Raw genomic sequence first — 23266 nt, 5'->3', positions numbered from 1 at the left:
TCGGAAAAGTTAATTTGATGTAGTTAGTATAGCCCCTGTGTTATGGATGCCTTCTTCATATACGACGAGCTAGTGTTCACAAGTGACAAGTGACCACATCAAAATAAAGATCATACATCAGTTTGGAAAGCATGAGGTGTACTACTTTGATTATGGTTTCTTGTGTTTTCATCGGTATGATTCTAAGCTATGTTGAAGGTACGTACGTAGAATATGAAATAATTTAAAACTATGGTATTATATTCTAATATTTCTTATATCTCTCTATAACCAAAACTTTGATTGATTACACAAATTAGAAGCGGAAGCTGGGGCACCTCCACAAGACTGTTGGAGTGAGATCCTATTTACTGGAAAATGTGGTTTTCACGGAAAGAAGAATTGCTTCAAAAATGTGGAAGCCAAGATAAAACAACGTGTTCTTCAATGTTCCTGTAACGATGTTAAAAAAGATTCGAATACATCTAAGGACGAACATTACTGCAGATGTCAAAGAGAGAATCCTTATGAGTGTCATTTCTGATCTTGAAATTTTTCAGCTATCAATATACTAAAATCTATTTACTTATAAATAGCAAACGAATAAAATTGTGTATGCGAGTTTTTGGTGTAGAATGCAGCTTGAAAATGGTGAGCTAATGTTGTTGTTCTTCTTCTTCTGAATATTGTAGTGAGTAGTTATCATACAACTTCTTTTGTATAACTGATATATGTCATGTAAGAATCGAATTTACGGTTTATTGTATCAAAATTGTTTTAAACTTATATAATTAAATAGAGTTTTTGTTTAAAAAGCATTATCATCTTGTTTTTAATTTACAAGGTATTCGATAAGGTTTTACATCTAACTTTTTTTTTTTTTTGAAAACGTCCAATTCCAATTATTCTTCGACTTTCGTGGGTTCCCGAGACATTGATGTTACGTATATTGAACACTCAGGAACACGTATTAATAAAGTTTTCAATCTTATGGTTGGAGTCACGAGTAGAAGTGTCAATTGGTCTGTCCACCGAGTATTGGACATGTCCAGTTGGAAAAGTATATTTATGAGCTATATATGGACGGTCCATAGTGAACGTCGGTCTATAATGTGTCAATGTCCAATAAAGATTATGTCCAGACATGCCTATGGAAATCCTATTTTCATTTTTATTATTTCTCTTCATAAAATTTGAATTGAAAGATGAATTTTTATTTTCTATATTATTACTTTTAATTTTCTATAATATACTATTACTTTCCAAAACAATTAATAGTAATAAAACTTAGTAGCCATACATAACATAAAACATAAGAATTAATAGTAATAAATATCCATAAGAACTAATTGTAATAAATATCCAAAAATCAAACATAGTAGCAATACATAACATAAAACATAAGAATTAATATCCATAAGCATAACTAAATGATGATGATGATTCTGATGCATGCTTAAGCATGAACAATGTTTGTTATCATAACTATAACTAAACCTTCTACACAAAAATCGCTTTAAAAGTTGTTATCAAACTCACTCTTGATCTCCCCGATAGAAATTAACTAGACATCTTACACTACTAACTTTTTTTCAAAATTTGTACAAGAAAACCTCTTCTTGTTATTAGTTATGCGGATAATCTGTTTTGCATCAAGAGAATATCGTGCATCGTGACGTTAACACAGAGAATATGCTTTTGAATACTCATGAGAATTTGGAAAAAAAATAACTGATTTTGGAGTAGTTAGAGTTGAAGTAAAATTATTTCATCATCTAATTCAACAAAATAAACAGATTCATGTTGACCAAAAAACTGATTTATGTTGACCAAAAAACTGATTCATGTGACAAAATGACTTCAGATATTAAATAAAAACAATATTATGTAAAGCATGTGAATATGTGATATAAATCATATATGTTAATGCATTTTTTACATCTCAAAGCATGTCACTGCTTCAACAAAATGATAAAATAAACAAATAAATCAAATGGTTTATCTACTGTTAAATGACAAATAAAAACACATGACAACTTTTGAATGTTCCTTTATTAAGTAGTGTTACGATCTTGTGGCACAATCACTTGTCTTTACTTTTTCCTTAGTGGCCAAACCAACGATCAGAACATGAAAATTGTCCAACCAAACTTGAAGTACATACTCAGAATTTTTGCCGCCTTAGATATCGTGAGACACGGGTAGGAGAGTTTAATCTGTTTCCCTCTAAGAATTGCTCAATCAATCTGTAGAATTCAGTGTTAATTTGGATCAGAAAGTGGAGCAAAGCAAAGGAAAGACAATGCTGTTTGCTAAGCAAGCTACTTACAAATTGCAGATTGACTTTTGCGAAGCTGCTACTTCGCGGTCAGGGAAAGAATCCTCTAGCCTTAAGCTTAACCATACGTACAGATCCAAAACCTGTTCAGTCGTCTTTTAGTTAAACTAACAAAATCCAAATTCTTCTCTTGATTTTGGTTAATGAACAATTAAGATCGAAATGAAATTAATCCCATCTATTGCACTACTGCATATAAGCTTTGAAGGTTCCTGAGTTCTTGAATAAAATACATATTGTTCCTTTCATCACTTCTCACAAAGGAAAAGAAAGATGTTACCTTGTGAATGGATTCAAGCTCCTTGAGTTCTGTTGGTGTTTTGGGAACTTTAACTCTGTCGGCTGCAAGTATCTCACGGAGCCTCACAACACCTGTCTTTGAGAAGTTTTGAGCAAACTGATGTACAAAGAAAAAAAGTAAATATGAACAATTGTTTTGCATACAACCATGTCATTATTGATAACTCAAAAGAAAAATGATAAGAGCGTCTAGGCTTATTACTTGTGCAAGGCCCTGACCTGAAATTTCGTCATTTACATCAACTGGACTGCACACAAGAAACGTTAGATCAGTCAAAGCTTGTATTTGTTTGAACTTTTTGGGGTGCAGAAAACAAGAAAAGAAGAAAATTTGTTAATTTTGCTATTACCTGACCACGAAAAGGTATTTCTCTTGCAATCCAAGGGGTAATTCATCAACAATAGCGGCAACTTTCTGAAAATCAAGACCAAGATATGTGTTAAGAAAACATTCTCTTTCTGATGTCTGAAGAAAACTTCATCATAGCTGAGCTTTACCATCATATCATCGACATTAGAGATAAAGTAGTTTGAAGACAGCTTCGCATTTTCAACAAAGTGTTCCTGCCAAAGTTAATGAGCCATGATTTCAGAACCACTCAAAAGAACCAAAAGAAACAAACGAAAGAATGTATATTACCAATATCTGGTACAACCCGTCTTTAGGGTGTGCTAGGGAATACCTACACAGGAGGTCAAATGTTGGAAATAGTCCAGCACGCTGCATGACAGAAGGTTTGTGCAAACTTAGACAAAAAGGAAAAAAAATGTAGAAAACTAAGCTAATGCTATAAAATTACCTCAAGAAGAGGTGACGGAGACTTGAGAGAAGCATGGAGCAACGGAAGATCTTCTTTGTGCAAACAAGTTACTTCACCAGTAGGGAACTTTGACTGGAATCTGCCAGCTCTCCCTACACAGGACCATGAGAACATTAGAAAGGTCATACCATCAGTCTTGAAGATTTAATTGGTGTATTTGTTGAAATATACCTGCAATTTGTTTAATCTCAGATACTGTTAGGTCTCTCGTCCCAGTACCATCATATTTTTGAAGGGTCGAGAAGATAATCCTTGAAATATTCAAATTAAGACCCATGCCAATCGCATCGCTAGCAACAAGAACATCAAAGTCATTGGTCTCGTCATTAAACCTTGTTGCCTACAGATTTTAAAGCATTTCAATTGGGGAAACAGAAGAGATATACTTAGACATCCAGTTAAGCCTAGAGCCAAAACAGTAAGGAACTCAAACCTGTGCAGTGCGAGTCTCTGGAGGCAACGAACCATAAACCACAGAGCAAAGATGCGTCCCGGCACGTTCAATTATTTTCTATGAAAAGGAACAAAAGAAGAAGACAAAAATAAGAGTACAGAATATACTATGCACATTAAGGCAAAAGAATAATATTCAATACTCATGAGGCTAGGATAGAGCTATTATGCATATAATATGATGCCAAAATGTATTTTTTTCTTTTCTTTCTGGCAGCAAACTCAAGAAGGAAAATGCAAAATACAGGAAGAGAGAACAAGATAAATAACAGCGAACCTTATATGCATATATATCTTTTCGGGAAAAGGTGACAAGACAATCCCCAGTTTTAATACTGGAAACTGATGAAACAGGCTCCTTCAAAGGGACTAATGGTGAAAGCCTCTCATATGTATGAACCTTTATACAAAATAAAAGGAACCAAGAGGTTGTGATTACATCAAGGGTGTCTTAAATATAGATAATAAAGGATTAGAAAAGAAAGAGGTACTCTAGCTATCATAAACATGCTACCTCGACATCATCTCCAGTTACTTTCAGTATATCTTCAACAAGAGGTACGACAGCAGGATCACCACATAAATGTAGCTCATCAGCCGCGATTCCAAGTAGAGCACGAGTAAATGCAAAACCCCTTTGTGTACATCCCACCATCTGAAATTAGGGAAAGAAAGGAGGAGAATAAGAAAACAAACAGCTATTGTCAATTTCTTTAGCCAACATCAAGCAAGACTAGCCTGAATTTCGTCAATGATGGCACAATCGTAGACCGATGTAACATCAGCCATTTCAACTGTCACAGCTTTGTGTGTTGCCCCTTCCTTTAACTCTTTCTCTTGTCCCGTGATCAAATCACATGGAACATTTGCTTTGTTTAAACGTTTAGCTACCTCCCATGCCAACAATCTTAACGGACCACAGTATACACCTTCAAGTGAAAGAAGCAAATCTTACACAATTCAAGAAATGGCTTCTCAAAAAACAAAAGGTTTAGTAGTCACCTTCTAAGGCATACCTGAAGAACTCTTCTCAAGGTGCTTAAGGGCCCTATATGTCTTCCCGCTGTTTGTCGGGCCAACATGTAGAATGACCTTACGCTTCTTCTTCCGAGCAATAGGATACCATGTATGAGGACATCTAAAATTCAAGGTTATGGCATGAATATAAAACAATTACCCCATTTACTTATTGTATCTCCACAACAACAAATTATAAGCATGGTTAAGATCTAAACAATGAAACTGCAAACAAGAATTGGGGAACTAACATAATATCCATGTCTTATCAAACAATGAATCTACAAGAAGTTTAGGTCTTACGTGAGATCAGTGAAATCGAACTTTGAGGTGGCTTCGGTGCCAGTGAAGTCGAACTTTGGGGGTCCAGAGTTCTTTCTGTAGTTCCTAGTCAAGAAGTCTAATCTCAAAGACACACCAAACTCAGATTCCAATTGAAACCGCCACAAACTTCCCTTATCAGCTGAAACATTTGGCAACACGAAGCCAAAATAAGATACAACATAACCAATCTAACTTTAATCTTCTTCAAAACACTACACAGAAACGAGTGTAGATAGAGAGCTCATAAAGGTCAGATATTGCGAACTTCCAATTTAAAAGTTTTCAACTTTTCTAGTCATTCCTTTCTAAAATCACTTATAATCTGGACTCAACTATGTCTATTCCCTGTAATTTTTCGAAACCAAACGAGAAAGAGAAAAAAAACAGAGCATAAAGTGTATTTGATGCCTCAACCTTGAAGAACACGAGAAATCCCCAAAGCTGAAACCTTTCGAATCCCAAGAACAGCTGAATACGCCATTTTTAAATCTTTGAAGCTATTGGAACGAAGAACAGAGTACCTTTGTCTACCCCTTGTTCACCATGATCAACACAGCTCAAGTAGAATCACGACACCTTTCATTTGCTTTGAAAATAAACTCCTTTTGAAATCGACGAGGAGACAGACAAAATGAGAAATTCAATCAAATAGTTTTATATAATTAGAAGCTAAGGGAACAATCTCAGAGTTCCATTGTTAGACCTTATTCTTCTCAGAGGTCGGCGACTCAGCAAGAAGCGGGAGAGAGAAGAAAACGAGAGGTTCCTTTCCAATTCACAAATAAACCCCTAACTTTTACCATTTCTCTAACTTCGCCCTCCTACTTTAAAAAATAGTAATTTCAAAACATTAGTCCTTATTGTAGCGTAATATGTCGATTATACCCTTGACCATCTTCTAGAATTACTCAATCAACCCATCTTGTTCGCCAAGTCGCTTTGATCTATAAGCTCTTCTGATACGCGACCGGAAGAAACGAATAAATCGGAATCGAAAATTCGAAGAAGGAAACTGAGAATTTTTGGGTCTGACTGAGAAGAAACAGATCTGAAGAATGGAATGTGTATTTGGTCTAGTTGGGAATGGATTCGCTATTGTGGCGGCGGATACTTCGGCAGTTCATAGTATCCTTCTCCATAAGAACGACGAGGACAAGATCATGAATCTTGACTCTCACAAGCTCATCGCTGCTAGTGGCGAGCCTGGTGACAGGTAAGACCTCCTCCTCCTCCTTCGCCTCTCTCTCTGATCAGTAGTACAATGGGGTTTTGATTCGTGATTTTTGGGACTTTATAGGGTTCAGTTTACGGAGTATGTTCAGAAGAATGTGTCACTATATCAGTTCCGTAATGGGATCCCTTTGACTACTGCTGCTGCAGCTAACTTCACTCGTGGAGAGCTCGCTACTGCTTTGAGAAAGGTGAGTTCTAGGGTTTTTAATTTTCCAGGATTTTGGGATGTTTTTGGTTTGGGATTTTTATATGAGATTGAGGAATTAAGGGTTTTTAATCTCTTTGCTTTAGATGCTTTTATGAAATAGTGAGATAGTGGAAGATCAGTAGATTAATCGAATGTGGAGTAAACTACTTAGTGCTTATTCTTGGTTTTAGTTTTCCTCTTTAGTGTAATGTGTCTTCTTCTTTAGGTTTCATATCAATTTGGTTGAAGCGTTCCTCTGTCATATTTGTGATTTTGATAGTGTTAAGGTGTTTGATACTTTATGCTTGTTGATGAGCTTAACCCCTTGGAGTTTCAGTTTTCTCTTGTGTAGTGTTGTTAACCATTGTTGATACAAGTATTTCTGAGATTCCAACCAATTCCAAGTATTTCTGAGATTCCAACCATGATTTGAGTTGAACTTAGTTCTCCCAGTACGATTTTCATTACCTCAGAGTAGCTTAGTGCCATTTCGAAATTTACCTTATGTGTTCATTATCTAGACTTAGTGTGGTATATTCAAGGTATTTTAGAAAGATAATGAGACTATTCTATACTTTGTAGCAGTATTATGTGTTTGAATGTTACAAAGGTTTCTCTTTGAGTTGGATTGAGTTATGAAATTTAGAATTATGATGCAATAACGATAAAACTTGGATTAAACCTTATAGTTTGCTTTTGCCAAGCTTGATAAGTAATTATTATTCCCTTGACTAAGAATTTGCAAGACTAGGAACCTTTCAAGGTTGCTCTTGACTTCCGTGGCTTGATTATGAAAATCTGATACGCAAGGCTAACTGACTTGTGATTCTTTTTTACTCATTTTGGGTTGATCTTCCAACTTTTAGACAGTGTGGATAGTGGCCTGGCTCCTTTTAGCTGTTTATGACTGGTCTGTGACTCTGTGTATTCCGCACTTAAAAGTTTTGAGATTTCTCATTGCTGTCTGTTCTGTTTGATTCCAGAATCCGTATTCGGTGAACATCCTGATGGCTGGCTACGACAAAGAAGCCGGCGCATCTCTATACTACATTGACTACATTGCAACTCTTCACAAAGTTGATAAGGGAGCATTCGGTTATGGCTCATACTTCTCTCTCTCGACAATGGACAGACACTACCGCAGCGACATGTCTGTTGAAGAAGCCATTGAATTGGTCGACAAATGCATACTCGAGATCAGGTCAAGGCTGGTCATTGCACCACCAAACTTTGTGATCAAGATTGTCGACAAGGACGGAGCCCGTGACTACGCTTGGCGTAGGTCTGTCAACCCCAACGCCAACTCTGCTGATGTCTGAATTGTTGTTATTGGGTTTATTAGACTGTTGATGTTACTCAGCTCACATTTACTTATCTGTTGAACTTCAAGCTCCCTGGATATTAAAAGTACCTAGATAATGATGATATGCATGTCTTGAACTTTGAAATGAAAATTTTATTTTTCTTGCGTATATGAAGCAAGAAGTAATGAAGAAGTAAACCTAAACACCTCGTCTGTTATATCATCTTTGTTCAATGAAACACTACTCACAGCTGACACAACCTCAATAACAGTAGCAGTAAGGCAGGCGAAGACTTAAACGCTAAGCCCAATGGTAAAAAATCTTTGTATCAGTGAAGTAAAACCTAAGCAGTAAAAAAGCACAGAGAGCTTCATATCATTCAGATGCCTGTGAAGAAGATAGAAGTGGCCAGAGTCATGATAATGGTCGATGGAGACCAGAAGTTTCTGATCTTTGGAGAGCCGATTGAGATGTATTGTGGAGCTGGTGGTGGCGGTGCTACAGTAGCTGTTTCCGGTGAGAATTGGTCAGAGCTTGGTGAGATTTCCGGTACTAAGCCGATCGATTGTGGAGAAGCGGATCCTTGATTACCTGTAGAATATGAATTAAACGAAGAAGGCTTAATCTCATGACATGTCAACGAAAAACAAATACCGAATCCACCGGAATGATCCGTTTTTTACCGGGAAGAAACGGATTCGTGAACTGGATACTCTGAAGCGGCGGAAGCTCCGGCGACTCTGCACCACAGATCAAAATCCCTAAAAATCTCATATCTACGATTCGATTCAATTGGATAGAAGAATTCGAAATTAAACCTGACGGCGAGCAGCGAGACTCGAACGATTCGTCGGAGCTCCGATCAGTACAGATCTGGGAAAGAGAAAGCAACCTAGATCGATCCAACGGGAATCCAAGTATCATCGGCTGCCGGAGAAGATAACAGAGACAGTTTCCGGCGCTGGAATGAACCGAGGAGGTGAAAACAGAGCAGCAGATAGGATTCGGAGTCTCTGAAATGTTGTTCGGTGGAGCGGAGACGTAAGGAAGGCAAGGAGAGAACATGACGAGCTCTTCCGTACATGTAAGAACCGGTGGAGAAGACGAAGGTGCTTGCAGCGTCGCGTATACGGCGGAGGAGAAGATGATCGCGAATATGACGAAGAAGACGATGGTTTTGATTGTGACGGACATTGTTGTTGTTGTTTTAGAGATATCTCTCTTCTTCTTCTTGATGAGTTTAGTTAGTTACAGAGATTTTTACTTAATGGCTGATTCTCTCGTAGTGACGACGACGACGACTGAGAGACTTTTATAACGGATGGTGGCGGGAAATAAAAGAAAAAAAAAGCTTGTGGAGGTTTTGGTTTGAAGTTACGAATCTACCCCTGAGGTCCACGTGTGATATGCGCTGCTGAGTTGTTAATGATTCACCACTAAGGTGGATCCACGTGTGAAGATTTCAAAAGTATGGTTTTTTTAATATTGACTATTAAACAAAGCTCACAGGTTATATGATTAATGATTTCGACATTTTTATTGCTAAGCTGACTTTAAATTTTACATTTTTGTGTTTTAAAGAAGATAAATATATGTATATGAGTAGGTAAAAAACATACAAATGTAATCAGATTATTTCACCATTCATCACAAGATGTTGGAAAAAGCTGGTCATGCAAATTGAGCCACATCTCTTGTTTTCGTCTTTCCTTGCGGCTTCAACTTCTTATTTATTTACGTATGCCCACAAAAGACGCCAACACTAAACAACTAAGCCTCAAAGAAACTATATTAAGACAAACTCTTGAGAGAGTCTCGGAGCACAAGAAAAAACATGAAACCTAGTATGTGTTTAGTGTTGTTTATAGCTTCAATGGCAGTGATGATGTCTCCAGTTTCTGCTCAGTCGGGCTGCACAAATGTCCTAGTCAGCATGGCTCCGTGCCTCGGCTTCATCACTCAAAACACTTCTTCTCCGTCTCAACAATGTTGTAACCAGTTGGCTCATGTTGTTCGGTTTTCTTCCGAGTGTTTGTGTCTTGTTCTCCAAGGTGGAGGTTCTGAGCTTGGGTTCCATGTTAACGAGACACAAGCTCTTGCTTTGCCTAAAGCTTGTCATGTTCAAACTCCGCCTGCTAGTCGCTGCAATGGTAAAGAAAAGACTCGTTCACTTCCCATCAAACTCATCTTTTCTAGCTATTTTTTTTGTCTCTCACGCATTAGGATTTTATCATCATCAGGTGGTTCGTCGGTTAATTCGCATGCAGGATCATCAAACACTTCAGGTAAGGGACTAGTTAACTCATACATATATAGAACCTAATCGTATATATATATATATCTATTTTGACATAATTATCTTTATGAATAGAACATGGAAATGGATCAAAAACAGTCAGAGGAGACAAGTCCTCGTCTGATGGGAGTTTTACCAATTTCTCGTTCTCTCTTCTCGCCATCCTTTCAACAGCTTCGTACATCATAATCTTTGCAATATAAAGACTTTGTTACACATAAAGCTTTTGGCCTAAAGAACATATTTTTTTTTAGTCTATCTACAGGTATTGTGTGTGACGTATTTTGTGCTCTATAAAAATCCCCCCACATTCTAAGTGATATTGGTTTGTAGTGCAAAGAGTGTGTGTTACGTTGTATCTCTTTGCTTTATGCAAGAACATGGTTGAAATACGTGTTATCATTATATATCAAGTTAATATCAAATGATATGTTTATATATCAAGTTATCATTCTTTGCACGTTTTTTTTTGTTTTTTTGTGAAAAACAAATGTCGTCCTATATTCTCTACTTTGGTGCCTTGGTTAGTTGGTTTATATGATCTTGGCTTACATACTTTATATAACCTTTTGATCTTGGTTTATCAAGAAAACAAATACTAAACTTAGTCAAAAAGGATGTTTTATATATTTTTAAGTGATGTTTTAATGCAAAACATATTAAACTGTTATCCCTTAGTTTTCTTTAAAATTAAATGATTAGTTATGTGATATATTGGTGTAATTTTATGTAGTATTATGTAATGTATATTGTGTAAGACATCACTTAAAATCTCGAGGGAGCATGTACATTGTATGAGTACAAATTTTATCTGATCAGTAATTCACATGTATCGTTTGCTATTTTAGTCACTATACTTCTAAATGTAAGCTTTTGTCTGCTAATGTGTAAATGTTATTGCTCACAATTAACTTTTTTTCGCAGAGTGTTGTCTCTATCAAATACAAAATTTTGCCTGTAAAATTTTAATACATGGATCGGGAATTGTCGTCTTTCTTAAAATAATTTCTGTGCAAACTTTGTCAAGTCTATTTATAATAACATAAATAATAGAGTATATAGTGATAATTCTTAATGCATGTTTTCAAGAGAAAGAGTGTACATGTTGTGGAAATTATAGACAATCAATTTATATATGGCTGAAACCTGGAAGACAGTTTCTAGCAAGAGTTTATATAAATGTCTAGAGAAGTCAAAGCCAAAATGATAATGTAAAATTAACTAATACCTACTTTTTAATTAATCAAACTAATGTTTCCCTCTAATTTAAATGTGTGATTGATCATAAGAAAAGAAAGATTCTGCAAACTCTACAAAGTTTCTATTAGGACACATATGTGATTTGCATGCATCTTTCGGCCATCCATATAAACTGGTTTCGCAGAGCAGTCATCAATTTCTATTGTATCATAGTGAATTTGTAGTTTATGTTCATAAGTTGTGATAGTACTAAATATTAATTGATATGTGCATGGAAATATTGAAGGTGATATCAAATAATGGTAGAATATGGGGACCCCCTTGAACAAGACCACCTTTGTCTCCATTTCCACAAATCACAATGTTATGTCCCCTTAGAACATGGATCCAATTATTGCGACTTCTCGCCCATTGGTTTTAGTTTTCTTCATACCAATATATTTATCACAAAACATTGGTATCCATCAATAAATACTTTTCATCAACGTGGACTAAACACATCTAACAACATATCATATCAAAAATCGTATAATGTTTTTCAAGATTCAGATTGAGTTTATCCTTCTAGCTCCCTGTCCCCTCCTTAGAACGAAACCTTGAGATCATCGAGGTATTATGTGGTGCATGCGTTAATTAGTTGATAGAGCTAGCTAGCTAGGGTCATTAGAGATAAGCTTAATTATGATAATGTACTTCTTTTCTCGATTACTAATAATGTATTTGCAAGGTGTAATAATAATAATTGCATTTGCTCTATATACTTCTCAATTTCTCTAGAAATATAATGTATATTAATTGTTGCAAGTGTAGAGCCAACATATAAACCCCACCATGCAACATGTATGTATGTATTATTACGTGTATATAACTAAACATTTTAGCTTTGGTGTTCAACATATATTCTCATATCCAGGAGAAATCATTCTATAGAGAATCATAAATTGCAAAAACTGTGAAATCTTTTCTTTATAGATTGGTCGATATACAATAAAATGGAGATTGAATCGGTGACGTGTGAATGTTGCGGCTTAACGGAAGATTGTACACAACTCTACATTAGTAATGTCAAAGCTAACTTCGCCGGAAAATGGCTATGTGGGCTTTGTTCCGAGGCGGTGAGTGATGAGTTCAGCCGTAGTCCGAAGACTACGACGGTGGAGGAAGCTGTTAATGCTCATGTGTCTTTTTGTGGCAAGTTTAACGCTAATCCGGCAGAACTTGTTGCTGACGGCATGAGACAAATGCTACGGAGGAGGTCCGGTGAGTTATCGCCGAAGAAGTCCAAGAAGTTCGGAAGATCTTACACTACGTAATTATGTGTATTCATCTTTTCTTCTCATTTTGTTCTTTTTAGTGTTGGCTAATGTAAAATATAATAAAAATGAATTAAGTATTAATTTTGCCAATCACTACTTACCAGTAATCTCTGCAAGAACATAGACCGTCTTTATAATGGTGAAACCTAGTTCGATCTCTCACTATGATCTCTCGTTCATACACTTTAGAAACGAGCTTGAAGAAAGTGTGACAATCCTCACAGACCCTTAGATTCTTTACTATCCTAATAACAGTACCGCATGAGCCTTTCTCTTCTTCCTTATTCATCAGACCAAAGCAAAGCGCAAGCTTTTCGCTATGCCATAGAACCAAATCGTTTTTTTCTTCCTCTTCGACATCCACCAAAACGCTACCGGAGTGCGGAACATAACCGGCCAGCTTCAGTTTACTTACAACCTCGTCTAGCTTTGCATAAATCTTATCTGATTGCTTGTGCCTCTTGTCACCAATCAGAAACTCGTGTGATTTCCCGTTTAGATCAATCCGGCTAAGACCTTTCTCCTTGAACACATTCTTTTCCTTCATAACACATCTTATGTTTCTTACATCGTCCCATCTCTGTTCTCTAGCGTATATATTGGACATTAACACAAGAGCCCCGTCATGATCAGGCTCCAACTTGAGGATGTGTTTGGCTGCGGATTCACCTAACTTCAACTCCCCATGAACCCTACAAGCTGACATCAATGATCCCCATATGACTACATTAGGCGCCATTGGCATTGATTCTATAATCTCAAGAGCTTCTTGTAAGCGATTAGCTCGACAAAAGAGATCTACCATACATCCGTAGTGCTCAAGTGTTGGAGTAATATTGTATTCATCAGTCATTGATGCAAAGATCTTTTTACCTTCTTCAACTAGTCCTGAGTGGCTACAACCATAGAGAACTCCAACAAAAGTAATAGCATTGGGCACGGCATTTTCCTGCTTCATTCGGGCGAATGAGATAAGCGCATCACTGGCTTCTCCATGCATGGAATATGCATTGATCATAGAGCTCCAGGACACTACATTCCTCGTTGGCATGTTCTCAAACACGTTTCTTGCTTCATTCAAACCTCCACATTTCGCATACATGTTAATGAGAGCATTGTTTATTGGCAACACTGACTCCAACCCGCTAATATGTGTGTAATGGTGAACCCATTTCGCGTTACCCAGAGTACCAAGGTTCGCACAAGCTGATATAACACTGAACATGGTAATCAAATCAGGTTTTATCCCGGAGTAACGCATTTCATCAAAAACTCTTAACGCTTCTTGAGGATGATCATTTTCAGCATAAGCAGAAATCATAGTGGTCCAACACACCAAATCTTTCTTTTCCGTTTGGTCAAATATAACCCGGGCCTCATTGAGTCTCCCAGCTTTTGAATACCCAGAAACCATGGCAGTTGAAACAAACAAATTTCTCACTGACATCTTCTCAAAAAACTCCCTTGCCATATCCATACAGCCTGATCCAGCATACATAGTAACAAGAGCAGTTAACAAATGAGTATCCATACTAACATCATTCTCGATCAAGAAATCGTAAATCGCTCTGTTATAGCTCATATTTCCAGTACGACCACATGCCGAGACAATGTTACATAGAATCATCTCATCTGGCATCACATTAGAAAACTTCATCTCCTCAAAAAGCTTAAAGGCTTCATCTAAAAGACCGCATCGGCAATACCTATAGACAAGCTCAAGTTAACAACTTTTGAGAAAAATAAGAAAACACTAAAACTACATTGCAATCCTAACCTGTCAATCATAGTATTCCAAGTAACAACATCTCTCTGAGACATTTCGTCGAACACGTTACGCGCACACTCAATTCTGCCACAAGACGCATACATATCCATAAGACCAGTCTGTACAAACGGGTCAGACAAAGTCGCCATCTTGAACGCAACGCCGTGAATCTCCATACCCTCGAAAAAGGCCGAGACTTTACAAGCTGCTTTGAGAATCGGAGGGAAACTGAACTGATCAAGACGACCACCAGCGTGTCTAATCCTCTGGTAGAACAGAATCGTCGCTCTAGGTTCATTGGATCGAGAGAGATCCCGGAGAAAGGGATTGAACACTACTGACTCCGGCGGAGTGGGAATAGAAGAGAAGAGTGAGAGAGCGTAGCTGAGACTGATAGAGGAAGAAGAGAAACAGAGGTCGAAGAGAAAGGAGCTGAGGTCGTTGTCGATTACTGTACGGAGGATATGGGCGTGGAGTTGCTTGACGTGGTTGAGTGTTTTGGAGTGTGAGAGTTTGTCCAGAATGGTATTTGCGGCGGAGACTGCCGTTGAGTGTATCGGCGGCGGAAGGGACATCGGCGTCTGTATAGGACGGTGCATGATTCTTTAAATATTTAGGATATGCACATAGCTTTTGATTTTACAATTTTTGACTTTTTTGCCAAATTAATATTTATTTAAATAACTATAGTCTACATTGTATTATATATTGGATTTTATGGTTTATTTGATTATTTTAGATATTAAAGTATATCTCAAATGGTTGCTCAAAAAAGAAAAAAAAAAGTATATTTCAAATGTAGAAAAATATAGCAAATAAATATTTGACTTCTCTTCCTAAACTTTGATGTTAGCTAAATGTTTTTTAAGAAAATGTGTATTTACAGACCAATAAGCATATACACTGTCAAAAGCTCAAAGCTTAGAAATCAAATTTTAAAAATATTTGTGAATATTTCTTAATTTATGTTTATTTCTTAGTCTTTTAAAAATAGGTTAAAAATGTAATTTTCAAAAATTCTTAAGCAGAATTATATATATTGTAATGAGATCAATAACCGAAAAGAATCGTTTTCTCCAAATTATTATTTTTCTTTTGGAAAATTCTAACAAATTTTCTTTTTATTTTTCTATAGTGAATTTTGGTGTACGTTTTATTTTCTTTTTAATAAAATTTTCATTAAATTCGATGAAAAATAATGTAATTTTTTATCGTGTAGTTTTTCTATGTTCGAAAATTTGTCTTTCATACTATATTAAAGTATTTTTTGCTTTAATTCTAGATTAATTTTGTTCTTCATTTCTTTCTACATTTCTAAGTAATTTCAATTTTAAATTTGAATTTGCTCTGGATCACTGGAATTACATTGATTATTTCACTATTCACACATTTTTGTACATAGTGTGGAAATCAAGATAAACTAGTCAAATGTAATAAACAAATAGGACAAGGTTTTCCCATTTTTTATTCATGTATTTTCTTACAACTGATTGTCCTAACTCCTAACTCATAAATGTTTTAAAAAAAAACTGTAAACAAAAGATTAGATTAAGAAGAAGAATGAGCCAATTCTTTTTGTTTTTTTCCGGGAATGAGGCAATTCCTTTTGTCTTGAATTCTTGATATAATGAGCAAGATTCTGTTTCTATCTCTTGACCCCTTTCAAAGATCTTAACTTCTGTTTTTTCAGTCAAACCAAAATCTGTTTACCCATTTCTTAATCACCATGACTTATTAATTGCCTAATTCTAATCCCAAAATTTTGGATCATATAAATCAAGATCCTAGTAAAGAGACTATACAGAGCCGTAGCTTTGATTCCCACAATAAAGGTGATCACTTTATTATCTATCACATTCCTCTTCATCTTTTTTTCTCCTATTCATTTTGACCCAATCGCTTCTTATCACTCTCTCTTCACAATTCCAAAAGAAAAATGAGAATCCACCCTTTACCAAGAGACAACATTCTCATCCATCACGCTCGTGATCCGACCCGTGAACCCGGAAAGAAGCTCCGGCGTCTCCCCCATATCTTCAGCCGTGTTCTAGAGCTGCCCTTGAGGTCAGACGCTGACGTGGCTGTTCAAGAGAGTCGTGACTGTTTCAGGTTCGTCGCGGAGACGAACGGTGGAGGAGGCGTGAGGGCTTATATGGTGGAGATTCATCCTGGTGTGACTAAGATTCTAGTGAGAACCAATGGTTCTTCGTCTCTTGGTTTGTCTCTTGATGAGCTTGAGCTTGACGTGTGGCGTTTCAGGCTACCGGAATCAACTAGGCCTGATCTTGTCACGGTGGATTGCGACGGCGACGGTGAATTGATTGTCACTGTGCCTAAGACTGATGAAGACGGTAGAGATTTGATAGTGCTTGTACAGTAATCTAATGTGATTGTTCATCATAATGATGTTTCTGAAAATCAGAAAAATCTTGACTTTTTAATCTAATGGCATCAAAGTTGAAATCTTTTTAGTTGCTATTGTTTAACATTGGAGTTGCAGAGAGTTTATGAAATTTTTTTATACGTTACTGGAGTTTTGTTGGCCTTATGCAACGCATATATAACCTATGATGGTTTAGAGATAAAATCCTTTGAGAGAGGAGAATTTATCGAGGATCTCTGCTTCACGTTTAAGAGCATTGTCTTTCTTCATTTCCCAATCAGGTTTCTTTGAGTTAGCAGCTTGAACTTCTTGTACCACTTTAGGGATTGAGTTTGCAACCATCTTCTGACCATATCTTAGATCAACCTTCTCTTTCTCTTTGTTACTGATGCATCGGGTCAGCTCGGTCCTTCTAGCTTGAAGCTGGGCGATTTGCTCATCAATTTGGCGGATTGACTCGGAGTTTGTGTCGACTTCTGTTTGGATATTGCCTAGCTTCTCCTTTAAGTCGCTGTATTCGTACTTGAGAGATGCGACTTTGGCTTTGTTAAGCTCGAGAGCGGAGAAGAACCTGTTTGCATCTTCTATCACGTTTTTGTTCTCCTGAAAAACTTCGCTGAAAGTAGGAATCTCTTCAATTAGCTTCAACCTCACTATTTCTTCAGCTGAAAGGCTTGGATCTTTTTTGAGTTTAGCTGCCAAGCTTGCTATCTCTACAGCTTCATTAGACATGAACAAGGAAGAGAAATCTTTTTCCAGAAGCGACGAAAGCTTCATTCGAGCTTCTGCCCATTCATATTCGTTCACTGGAGAGCTCGCATTAACATGAAGAGATGATGAAGACTCATGTCCCGCTTCTGAAGGCTGTTGCTGAAGAAGGTTATCTAGAGAGTTCAGATAACTGTCAAACTCTTCTGGGTTTATATCCACAGGAGCATGGGAGACCGCAAGGACACCATTCATAGAAGAAACATAGATATGAGGAACCGAAGCTTCTTCCTCTTCCTCTGCAAAGTTACCTCTGTGTTTCTTCATTCTCTTGCTGTTCTTCTTTGCATCTGGTTGCTGGTCTTCTTCGTCCAATTCAACCACATCACCTTGTTGCTGTCTTGTGGAACGTCTCGAGGAGGATTGCCGGGCTGAATTCTGTTTGGTGGCTGGAGTTGTTATGGCTGTCTTTTTCCTACTGCTAGTTCGCGGTGTTTCTTTAGGTTTCTGTTCGACAGGTTCAGAAGTCTGTGCCTGCGCCAGTTTCCTCTTCCTCTGGCTGTAACGCGAAGTCCTTCCTTCTTTTTCCCCACCCTCAGCATTCTCATCTTGATTCTGTCCTTCTTTGGATGTCTCTTCAAACAAAGACGCAGCATCAACTGCAGAAATAGAAAAAAGGGAAACATCATTTATGTGATGCATGCAAAAGATAGGAGTTTCCATGGCTGATGCATAAGAAGAGAGCATTAATACCTCTATCTGCGGGCTGAAGCAAAGCCGGAATAGTCCAGCTAAAAGATGCAAAGAATGAATTAGCATCCATATCAGGGAAATTCGTTTCAAGAAACTGCGAAATAGTGTTTTTGCTTGCGAAAGATTTGGGTGTGTCCTTTCCCTTAAGCCTCTCCGGTAGAATGAGAAACCGATCCTTATGGAAACCGGTATTATTCACTCTCCTCCCAACTCTCCAAGTCCAAACATCGCCAGGGCTCGGGAAATCGACAGGTGCAAACGGCAAACCTTGACCACTAGAAACCGGTGGAATCGCCGGGAGTTGATTCAGATCGGTTCCCCCTGGAGTAAAGGAGCTTCTGTTGCCATTTAACTTCGCATGATGATCACCATCACCTTCCTTATCTAATCCGTTTTCCCTTAAGTCCTCTTTCTCAACCGGGACTGGTTCAGTCTCCTTGTTATTATCACTCATTGAAATTTGTTCACCATCAAATCTGTGTAGGTTCATAAATGTGACTGAATTAAACAACATGACTTTACTAATCCTTAATTGCTTTTGCAGTTATAGTCACATAAATTTCACTATTCTATTCCCATAAAAAAAACGAAATTGCTCATGTCTCAATGTAAATGTACTCAATGCAGAAACCAGAAACACACAAGTGTAAACAAATTGATCGTACCGAGGAGGAGTTTGACCCATCTCTTGATCCACATCCATCGAAGCAGACCAAAAAACCCTAATTCCCTGCGATTGAGAGAAAACACCCAAATACACAAAACAAAAGGTGAATTCTAATTCGTAACAATTGTTTTGGGGAAGAAACTACACAAATTTTACAAATTATGAGTTAAATTTGAGAAATTTGCAGACAACAACATATTAAGATACGAACTTTAAGGACACGAGAACAGAGTAAGCCGATCTAAGCTCAGCTACAAGAGATGGAAAAATACAAACTTGTCAAAAAAATCACATCGATTCTTCTTATATACACACTCTTGTTCGACCAGATTAGTCCCAGACACGCGGGAGGTAATTACTATTATACCCTTAAGTTAGGTTCTTCTTCACACAGAGAAGACTTGAAATTACCGTTATGCCATTCGATGTTTCTTCTTCTTCACCGGCGTGGAGAAAGCTATGACCTTTCCGATCGCCGGCGTTAGTGATGAGCCTCCTCTCCGCGGACGCACTTGGGTTAATTCTCAAGAATGCAATCTCCACGAGTTCTATGCGTTTGGGTCGCGTCGTCCACGGAAGAATCGTAAAAACCCTCGATTCACCACCTCCACCGTTTCTCGCGAATTACCTCATCAGCTTGTACTCAAAACTCGACCATCCCGAATCAGCTCGACTCGTTCTCCGATTCACGCCTGCTCGAAACGTCGTCTCTTGGACCTCGCTTGTCTCTGGACTTGTTAATAACGGGCATTTCTCTATAGCTTTGTTTGAATTCGTCGAAATGCGACGAGATGGTGTTTCTCCAAATGACTTCACTTTCCCTTGCGCTTTTAAAGCTGTGGCTTCTTTGCGTTTACCTGTTACTGGGAAACAGATTCATGGGCTTGCTGTCAAGTGTGGAAGGATACTTGATGTGTTTGTTGGGTGTAGTGCTTTTGATATGTATTGCAAGACTAGGCTCAGGGATGATGCACGGCAGTTGTTCGACGAAATTCCTGAGAGGAACTGTGAAACTTGGAATGCTTTCATATCTAACTCTGTGACTGATGGAAGGCCTAGGGAAGCTATTGAAGCTTTTATAGAGTTTAGAAGAATTGGTGGGCAGCCAAATACGATAACTTTTTGCGGTTTCCTTAATGCTTGTTCGGATGGGTTACACTTGAATCTAGGAAAGCAGTTACACGGGCTTGTGTTCCGATGTGGGTTCGATACAGATGTTTCAGTGTACAATGGTTTGATTGATTTCTATGGGAAGTGTAAACAGATTATTTGCAGTGAGATTGTCTTTGCTGAAATGGGAACGAAAAATGCTGTTTCTTGGTGTTCACTGGTTGCTGCATATGTGCAGAATCATGAGGATGAGAAGGCGTCTTTGTTGTATCTACGTTCAAGGAAGGAAATTGTTGAGACCTCTGATTTTATGATCTCAAGTGCTCTGAGTGCGTGTGCTGGTATGGCAGGTCTTGAATTGGGAAGATCGATACATGCTCACGCTGTGAAGGCGTGTGTTGAAATGACTATCTTTGTTGGAAGTGCCCTCGTTGATATGTATGGGAAATGCGGATGCATAGAAGATTCAGAACAAGCGTTTGATGAGATGCCTGAGAAGAATTTAGTGACTCTGAATTCACTGATCGGAGGATATGCTCATCAGGGTGAGGTTGATATGGCATTGGCATTATTTGAAGAAATGGCACCACGTGGATGCGGTCCGACTCCAAATTATATGACCTTTGTGTCCTTGCTTTCCGCTTGTAGTAGAGCAGGGGCTGTGGAAAATGGTATGAAGATATTTGATTCGATGAAGAGTATTTATGGCATTGAGCCAGGGGCTGAGCATTATTCCTGCATCGTGGACATGTTAGGGCGAGCGGGAATGGTAGAACAGGCTTATAAATTTATAAAGAAATTGCCAATTCAACCGACAATTTCAGTCTGGGGTGCTCTTCAGAATGCTTGTCGGATGCATGGTAAGCCACACCTGGGAATAGTAGCAGCTGAGAACCTCTTCAAACTTGACCCTAAAGATTCAGGCAACCACGTTCTGCTTTCCAATACGTTTGCAGCGGCTGGGAGGTACGTGAACCGTATTGAGAGTTTCGATGTTTGATTAATCTTCCTAGGTTGGAATCATAGTCTAAGCAATTCAAAAGAAACCCATAATGCATTCTAAACTAGAGCATTTAGAAATCAGAAACTAGACTACATAAATAAGACTACTTGAGCATTACCAACATGTTATTTTGTCTTCGGTTACTTATGATCTAACTAAATTATTTCCGATCAATAATAGGTGGGCGGAAGCAAACACTGTAAGAGAAGAAATGAAAGGCGTAGGAATCAAGAAAGGAGCCGGGTACAGTTGGATCACAGTGAAGAACCAAGTCCATGCATTTCAAGCAAAGGACAGATCCCACATAATGAACAAAGATATTCAGACAATGCTGACCAAGCTAAGGAACGAAATGGAAGCTTCAGGGTACAAGCCTGATCTGAAACTCTCGCTGTACGATCTGGAGGAAGAAGAAAAAGCAGCTGAAGTCGCATACCACAGTGAGAAATTGGCCCTAGCATTTGGCTTGGTGGCTTTACCGCTCGGTGTCCCCATCAGAATCACCAAGAACCTTAGAATCTGCGGAGATTGCCACAGTTTTTTCAAGTTCGTCTCCAGGAGTGTAAAGAGAGAAATCATTGTGAGAGACAATAACCGGTTTCATCGGTTCAAGGATGGGATATGTTCTTGTAGGGATTATTGGTAAAATATTATCATTTTATACGGTTAAACATTTATTTACATCTTTGTAAACTACATAGAGAGTCAACACATTGTATATCTTTATACTAGAGCTTAATCGAACTTGATCATATTAACGGTAACAGTGATGAGGAGATGATAGAGATGAAAATGAATTATTTCAATGACTATATTTTGCTCGAATATCTATGATCCAAAAAATTATGATGTTTTTAATTCAAATGCCAGAGGAGATAGTATTTACAATAAAGGATCCCAACAAAAATTTAGTAAGAAAATCATTCATATATATATAATATCTTATACATTTTTAAGTCAACTTACGAAATTAGCATATTAACAAAAAACTAAAACTTTTTCTCTTTAATTATTTTTAAATGAAGGCTCTGAAATTTTATATTTAACTCGTCTGATTAGAAAAAACTATATGAAAATGAAAGGAGAATTTATACATGCAATATTTGATTGAATTACAAGATAGAATTATACAAAATAAAATGATAGATAAAACCTTTAACTCAAATCATATTTTAGAATTTTGAAATACATATAATATCATATCAATAAAATAAAGGTGACTTTATGTATCTGATATCGTACATTATCAAGTGATTTCCATATATATATATATATATATATATATATATTGTTGGTAACGGAATAAGATTATCAACATAAAAATTAGATTTTATAATTTTAAATTATATTTTATAATTTTAAATTACAAATAAAAATTATATCAATAAAAGAAAAGTTAAATTTATATATTTAGTGTAGTATGTGCAAGTCGGATTTGCAAACCACTCACCTACATTGTACATTAATTTGTACAGAAAAAACATCGTAGAAGACTGATAACATTTAACAATTAATATCACCTAAAAATAGTTTATCAAACCAAATTTTTCATCACCAAATATATATGTTTTGGATTTTCAACTCACCTAAATTCGAAAAAAAAAATTCTCGATTTGAATCAGAATCAGAATTTCCTCACTACTGTAAATCTTCGATCACAACAACGAGAACCTACATATATGACTACGAGGAATGATAACGTGGCGTGTAATAACAAGTACGTAGTACAAGGATGACATCAAGTAAAACATCCACGACAACGGAGGAAGTACCTGTACAAAAACTAATGGCCTAGTTAAAGAACAAGTGAATAAATACTAAATGAATAAAAAATAATTTAGTAAACCTTTGTTATCACCAAATATATTTGTTTAGGTTTTTCAATTTTCCTAATGCTTAATGTAAAGAATGGATAATCCCAATATTGCGACTCTTTTACAAACTTCAAACTGCAGTTACGTTTTGTCACAAATTAGTCATAAAATAAAGTTGTTAATTTTTATAAAAGTCAGAAAAGAGTTGTATCTTCTACTCATTTTAATAAAAGTCACAAAGGAGTAAAAAAACAAAATACTATTTATTTGGGACCAACATTTGAAACTAGGA

The 23266-nt window shown here is 37.0% G+C and overlaps 10 protein-coding genes across 12 annotated transcripts; 6 read left to right on the top strand and 4 right to left on the bottom strand.

Annotated features, from left to right (window-relative positions):
• Positions 1 to 131: 131 nt before the first annotated feature.
• Positions 132 to 523, top strand: LOC17880746 (defensin-like protein 232). Its single transcript, XM_006285954.1, has 2 exons — positions 132 to 198; positions 300 to 523. The coding sequence occupies exons 1-2, from the start codon at positions 132 to 134 to the stop codon at positions 521 to 523; spliced, it is 291 nt and encodes a 96-aa protein (XP_006286016.1).
• Positions 524 to 1862: 1339 nt separating this feature from the next.
• LOC17878731 (DExH-box ATP-dependent RNA helicase DExH16, mitochondrial) lies at positions 1863 to 6092 on the bottom strand. 3 transcript variants are annotated; one of them, XM_006283363.2, is made up of 17 exons: positions 5936 to 6092; positions 5647 to 5834; positions 5212 to 5371; positions 4908 to 5029; positions 4630 to 4820; positions 4406 to 4546; positions 4169 to 4291; positions 3872 to 3949; positions 3610 to 3778; positions 3418 to 3530; positions 3258 to 3338; positions 3116 to 3181; positions 2968 to 3032; positions 2820 to 2865; positions 2598 to 2714; positions 2309 to 2400; positions 1863 to 2225 (listed from the first exon to the last, which is right to left on the bottom strand). In XM_006283363.2, exons 2-17 carry the CDS (start codon positions 5711 to 5713, stop codon positions 2144 to 2146), a joined length of 1713 nt encoding a protein of 570 aa, XP_006283425.1. In that variant the 5' UTR covers positions 5714 to 5834; positions 5936 to 6092; the 3' UTR covers positions 1863 to 2143. The 3 variants fall into 3 exon arrangements, 2 of the variants coding, with proteins under 2 accessions (XP_006283425.1, XP_023634428.1); XM_023778660.1 differs by having other exon boundaries at positions 5647 to 6092; XR_002832895.1 differs by lacking the exon at positions 1863 to 2225 and having other exon boundaries at positions 2310 to 2400; positions 2837 to 2865; positions 5647 to 6092.
• Positions 6093 to 6182: 90 nt separating this feature from the next.
• LOC17878994 (proteasome subunit beta type-2-B) lies at positions 6183 to 8159 on the top strand. Its single transcript, XM_006282655.2, has 3 exons — positions 6183 to 6445; positions 6530 to 6653; positions 7636 to 8159. The coding sequence occupies exons 1-3, from the start codon at positions 6288 to 6290 to the stop codon at positions 7969 to 7971; spliced, it is 618 nt and encodes a 205-aa protein (XP_006282717.1). The 5' UTR covers positions 6183 to 6287; the 3' UTR covers positions 7972 to 8159.
• Positions 8160 to 8175: 16 nt separating this feature from the next.
• LOC17877532 (non-specific lipid transfer protein GPI-anchored 2) lies at positions 8176 to 9214 on the bottom strand. The gene is made up of 3 exons (XM_006286138.2): positions 8775 to 9214; positions 8640 to 8696; positions 8176 to 8547 (listed from the first exon to the last, which is right to left on the bottom strand). Exons 1-3 carry the CDS (start codon positions 9148 to 9150, stop codon positions 8336 to 8338), a joined length of 645 nt encoding a protein of 214 aa, XP_006286200.1. The 5' UTR covers positions 9151 to 9214; the 3' UTR covers positions 8176 to 8335.
• A 576-nt stretch (positions 9215 to 9790) lies between these two features.
• Positions 9791 to 10455, top strand: LOC17880754 (non-specific lipid-transfer protein-like protein At2g13820). Its single transcript, XM_023778476.1, has 3 exons — positions 9791 to 10106; positions 10197 to 10241; positions 10328 to 10455. Exons 1-3 carry the CDS (start codon positions 9791 to 9793, stop codon positions 10453 to 10455), a joined length of 489 nt encoding a protein of 162 aa, XP_023634244.1.
• A 1953-nt stretch (positions 10456 to 12408) lies between these two features.
• Positions 12409 to 12807, top strand: LOC17877950. Its single transcript, XM_006285155.2, has one exon. The coding sequence runs from the start codon at positions 12445 to 12447 to the stop codon at positions 12763 to 12765; it is 321 nt and encodes a 106-aa protein (XP_006285217.1). The 5' UTR covers positions 12409 to 12444; the 3' UTR covers positions 12766 to 12807.
• Positions 12808 to 12834: 27 nt separating this feature from the next.
• LOC17880968 (pentatricopeptide repeat-containing protein At4g14820) lies at positions 12835 to 15111 on the bottom strand. The gene is made up of 2 exons (XM_006283145.2): positions 14546 to 15111; positions 12835 to 14474 (listed from the first exon to the last, which is right to left on the bottom strand). Exons 1-2 carry the CDS (start codon positions 15109 to 15111, stop codon positions 12866 to 12868), a joined length of 2175 nt encoding a protein of 724 aa, XP_006283207.1. The 3' UTR covers positions 12835 to 12865.
• A 1087-nt stretch (positions 15112 to 16198) lies between these two features.
• On the top strand, positions 16199 to 17007 carry LOC17880940. The gene has a single exon (XM_006286036.2). It carries the CDS (start codon positions 16473 to 16475, stop codon positions 16914 to 16916), a length of 444 nt encoding a protein of 147 aa, XP_006286098.1. The 5' UTR covers positions 16199 to 16472; the 3' UTR covers positions 16917 to 17007.
• LOC17878559 lies at positions 17000 to 19336 on the bottom strand. The gene is made up of 4 exons (XM_006283375.2): positions 19259 to 19336; positions 19046 to 19110; positions 18381 to 18856; positions 17000 to 18286 (listed from the first exon to the last, which is right to left on the bottom strand). Exons 2-4 carry the CDS (start codon positions 19081 to 19083, stop codon positions 17112 to 17114), a joined length of 1689 nt encoding a protein of 562 aa, XP_006283437.1. The 5' UTR covers positions 19084 to 19110; positions 19259 to 19336; the 3' UTR covers positions 17000 to 17111.
• An 84-nt stretch (positions 19337 to 19420) lies between these two features.
• Positions 19421 to 21926, top strand: LOC17879460 (pentatricopeptide repeat-containing protein At4g14850). Its single transcript, XM_006283185.2, has 2 exons — positions 19421 to 21123; positions 21341 to 21926. The coding sequence occupies exons 1-2, from the start codon at positions 19535 to 19537 to the stop codon at positions 21804 to 21806; spliced, it is 2055 nt and encodes a 684-aa protein (XP_006283247.1). The 5' UTR covers positions 19421 to 19534; the 3' UTR covers positions 21807 to 21926.
• The last annotated feature ends 1340 nt before the right edge of the window (positions 21927 to 23266 follow it).

Source organism: Capsella rubella, unplaced genomic scaffold, assembly GCF_000375325.1.
Source record: "Capsella rubella cultivar Monte Gargano unplaced genomic scaffold, Caprub1_0 scaffold_7, whole genome shotgun sequence".
Taxonomy (NCBI): Eukaryota; Viridiplantae; Streptophyta; class Magnoliopsida; order Brassicales; family Brassicaceae; genus Capsella; species Capsella rubella.
The sequence above is the reverse complement of the archived record's forward strand: the minus strand, read 5'-3'. Positions and strand labels throughout refer to the sequence as shown.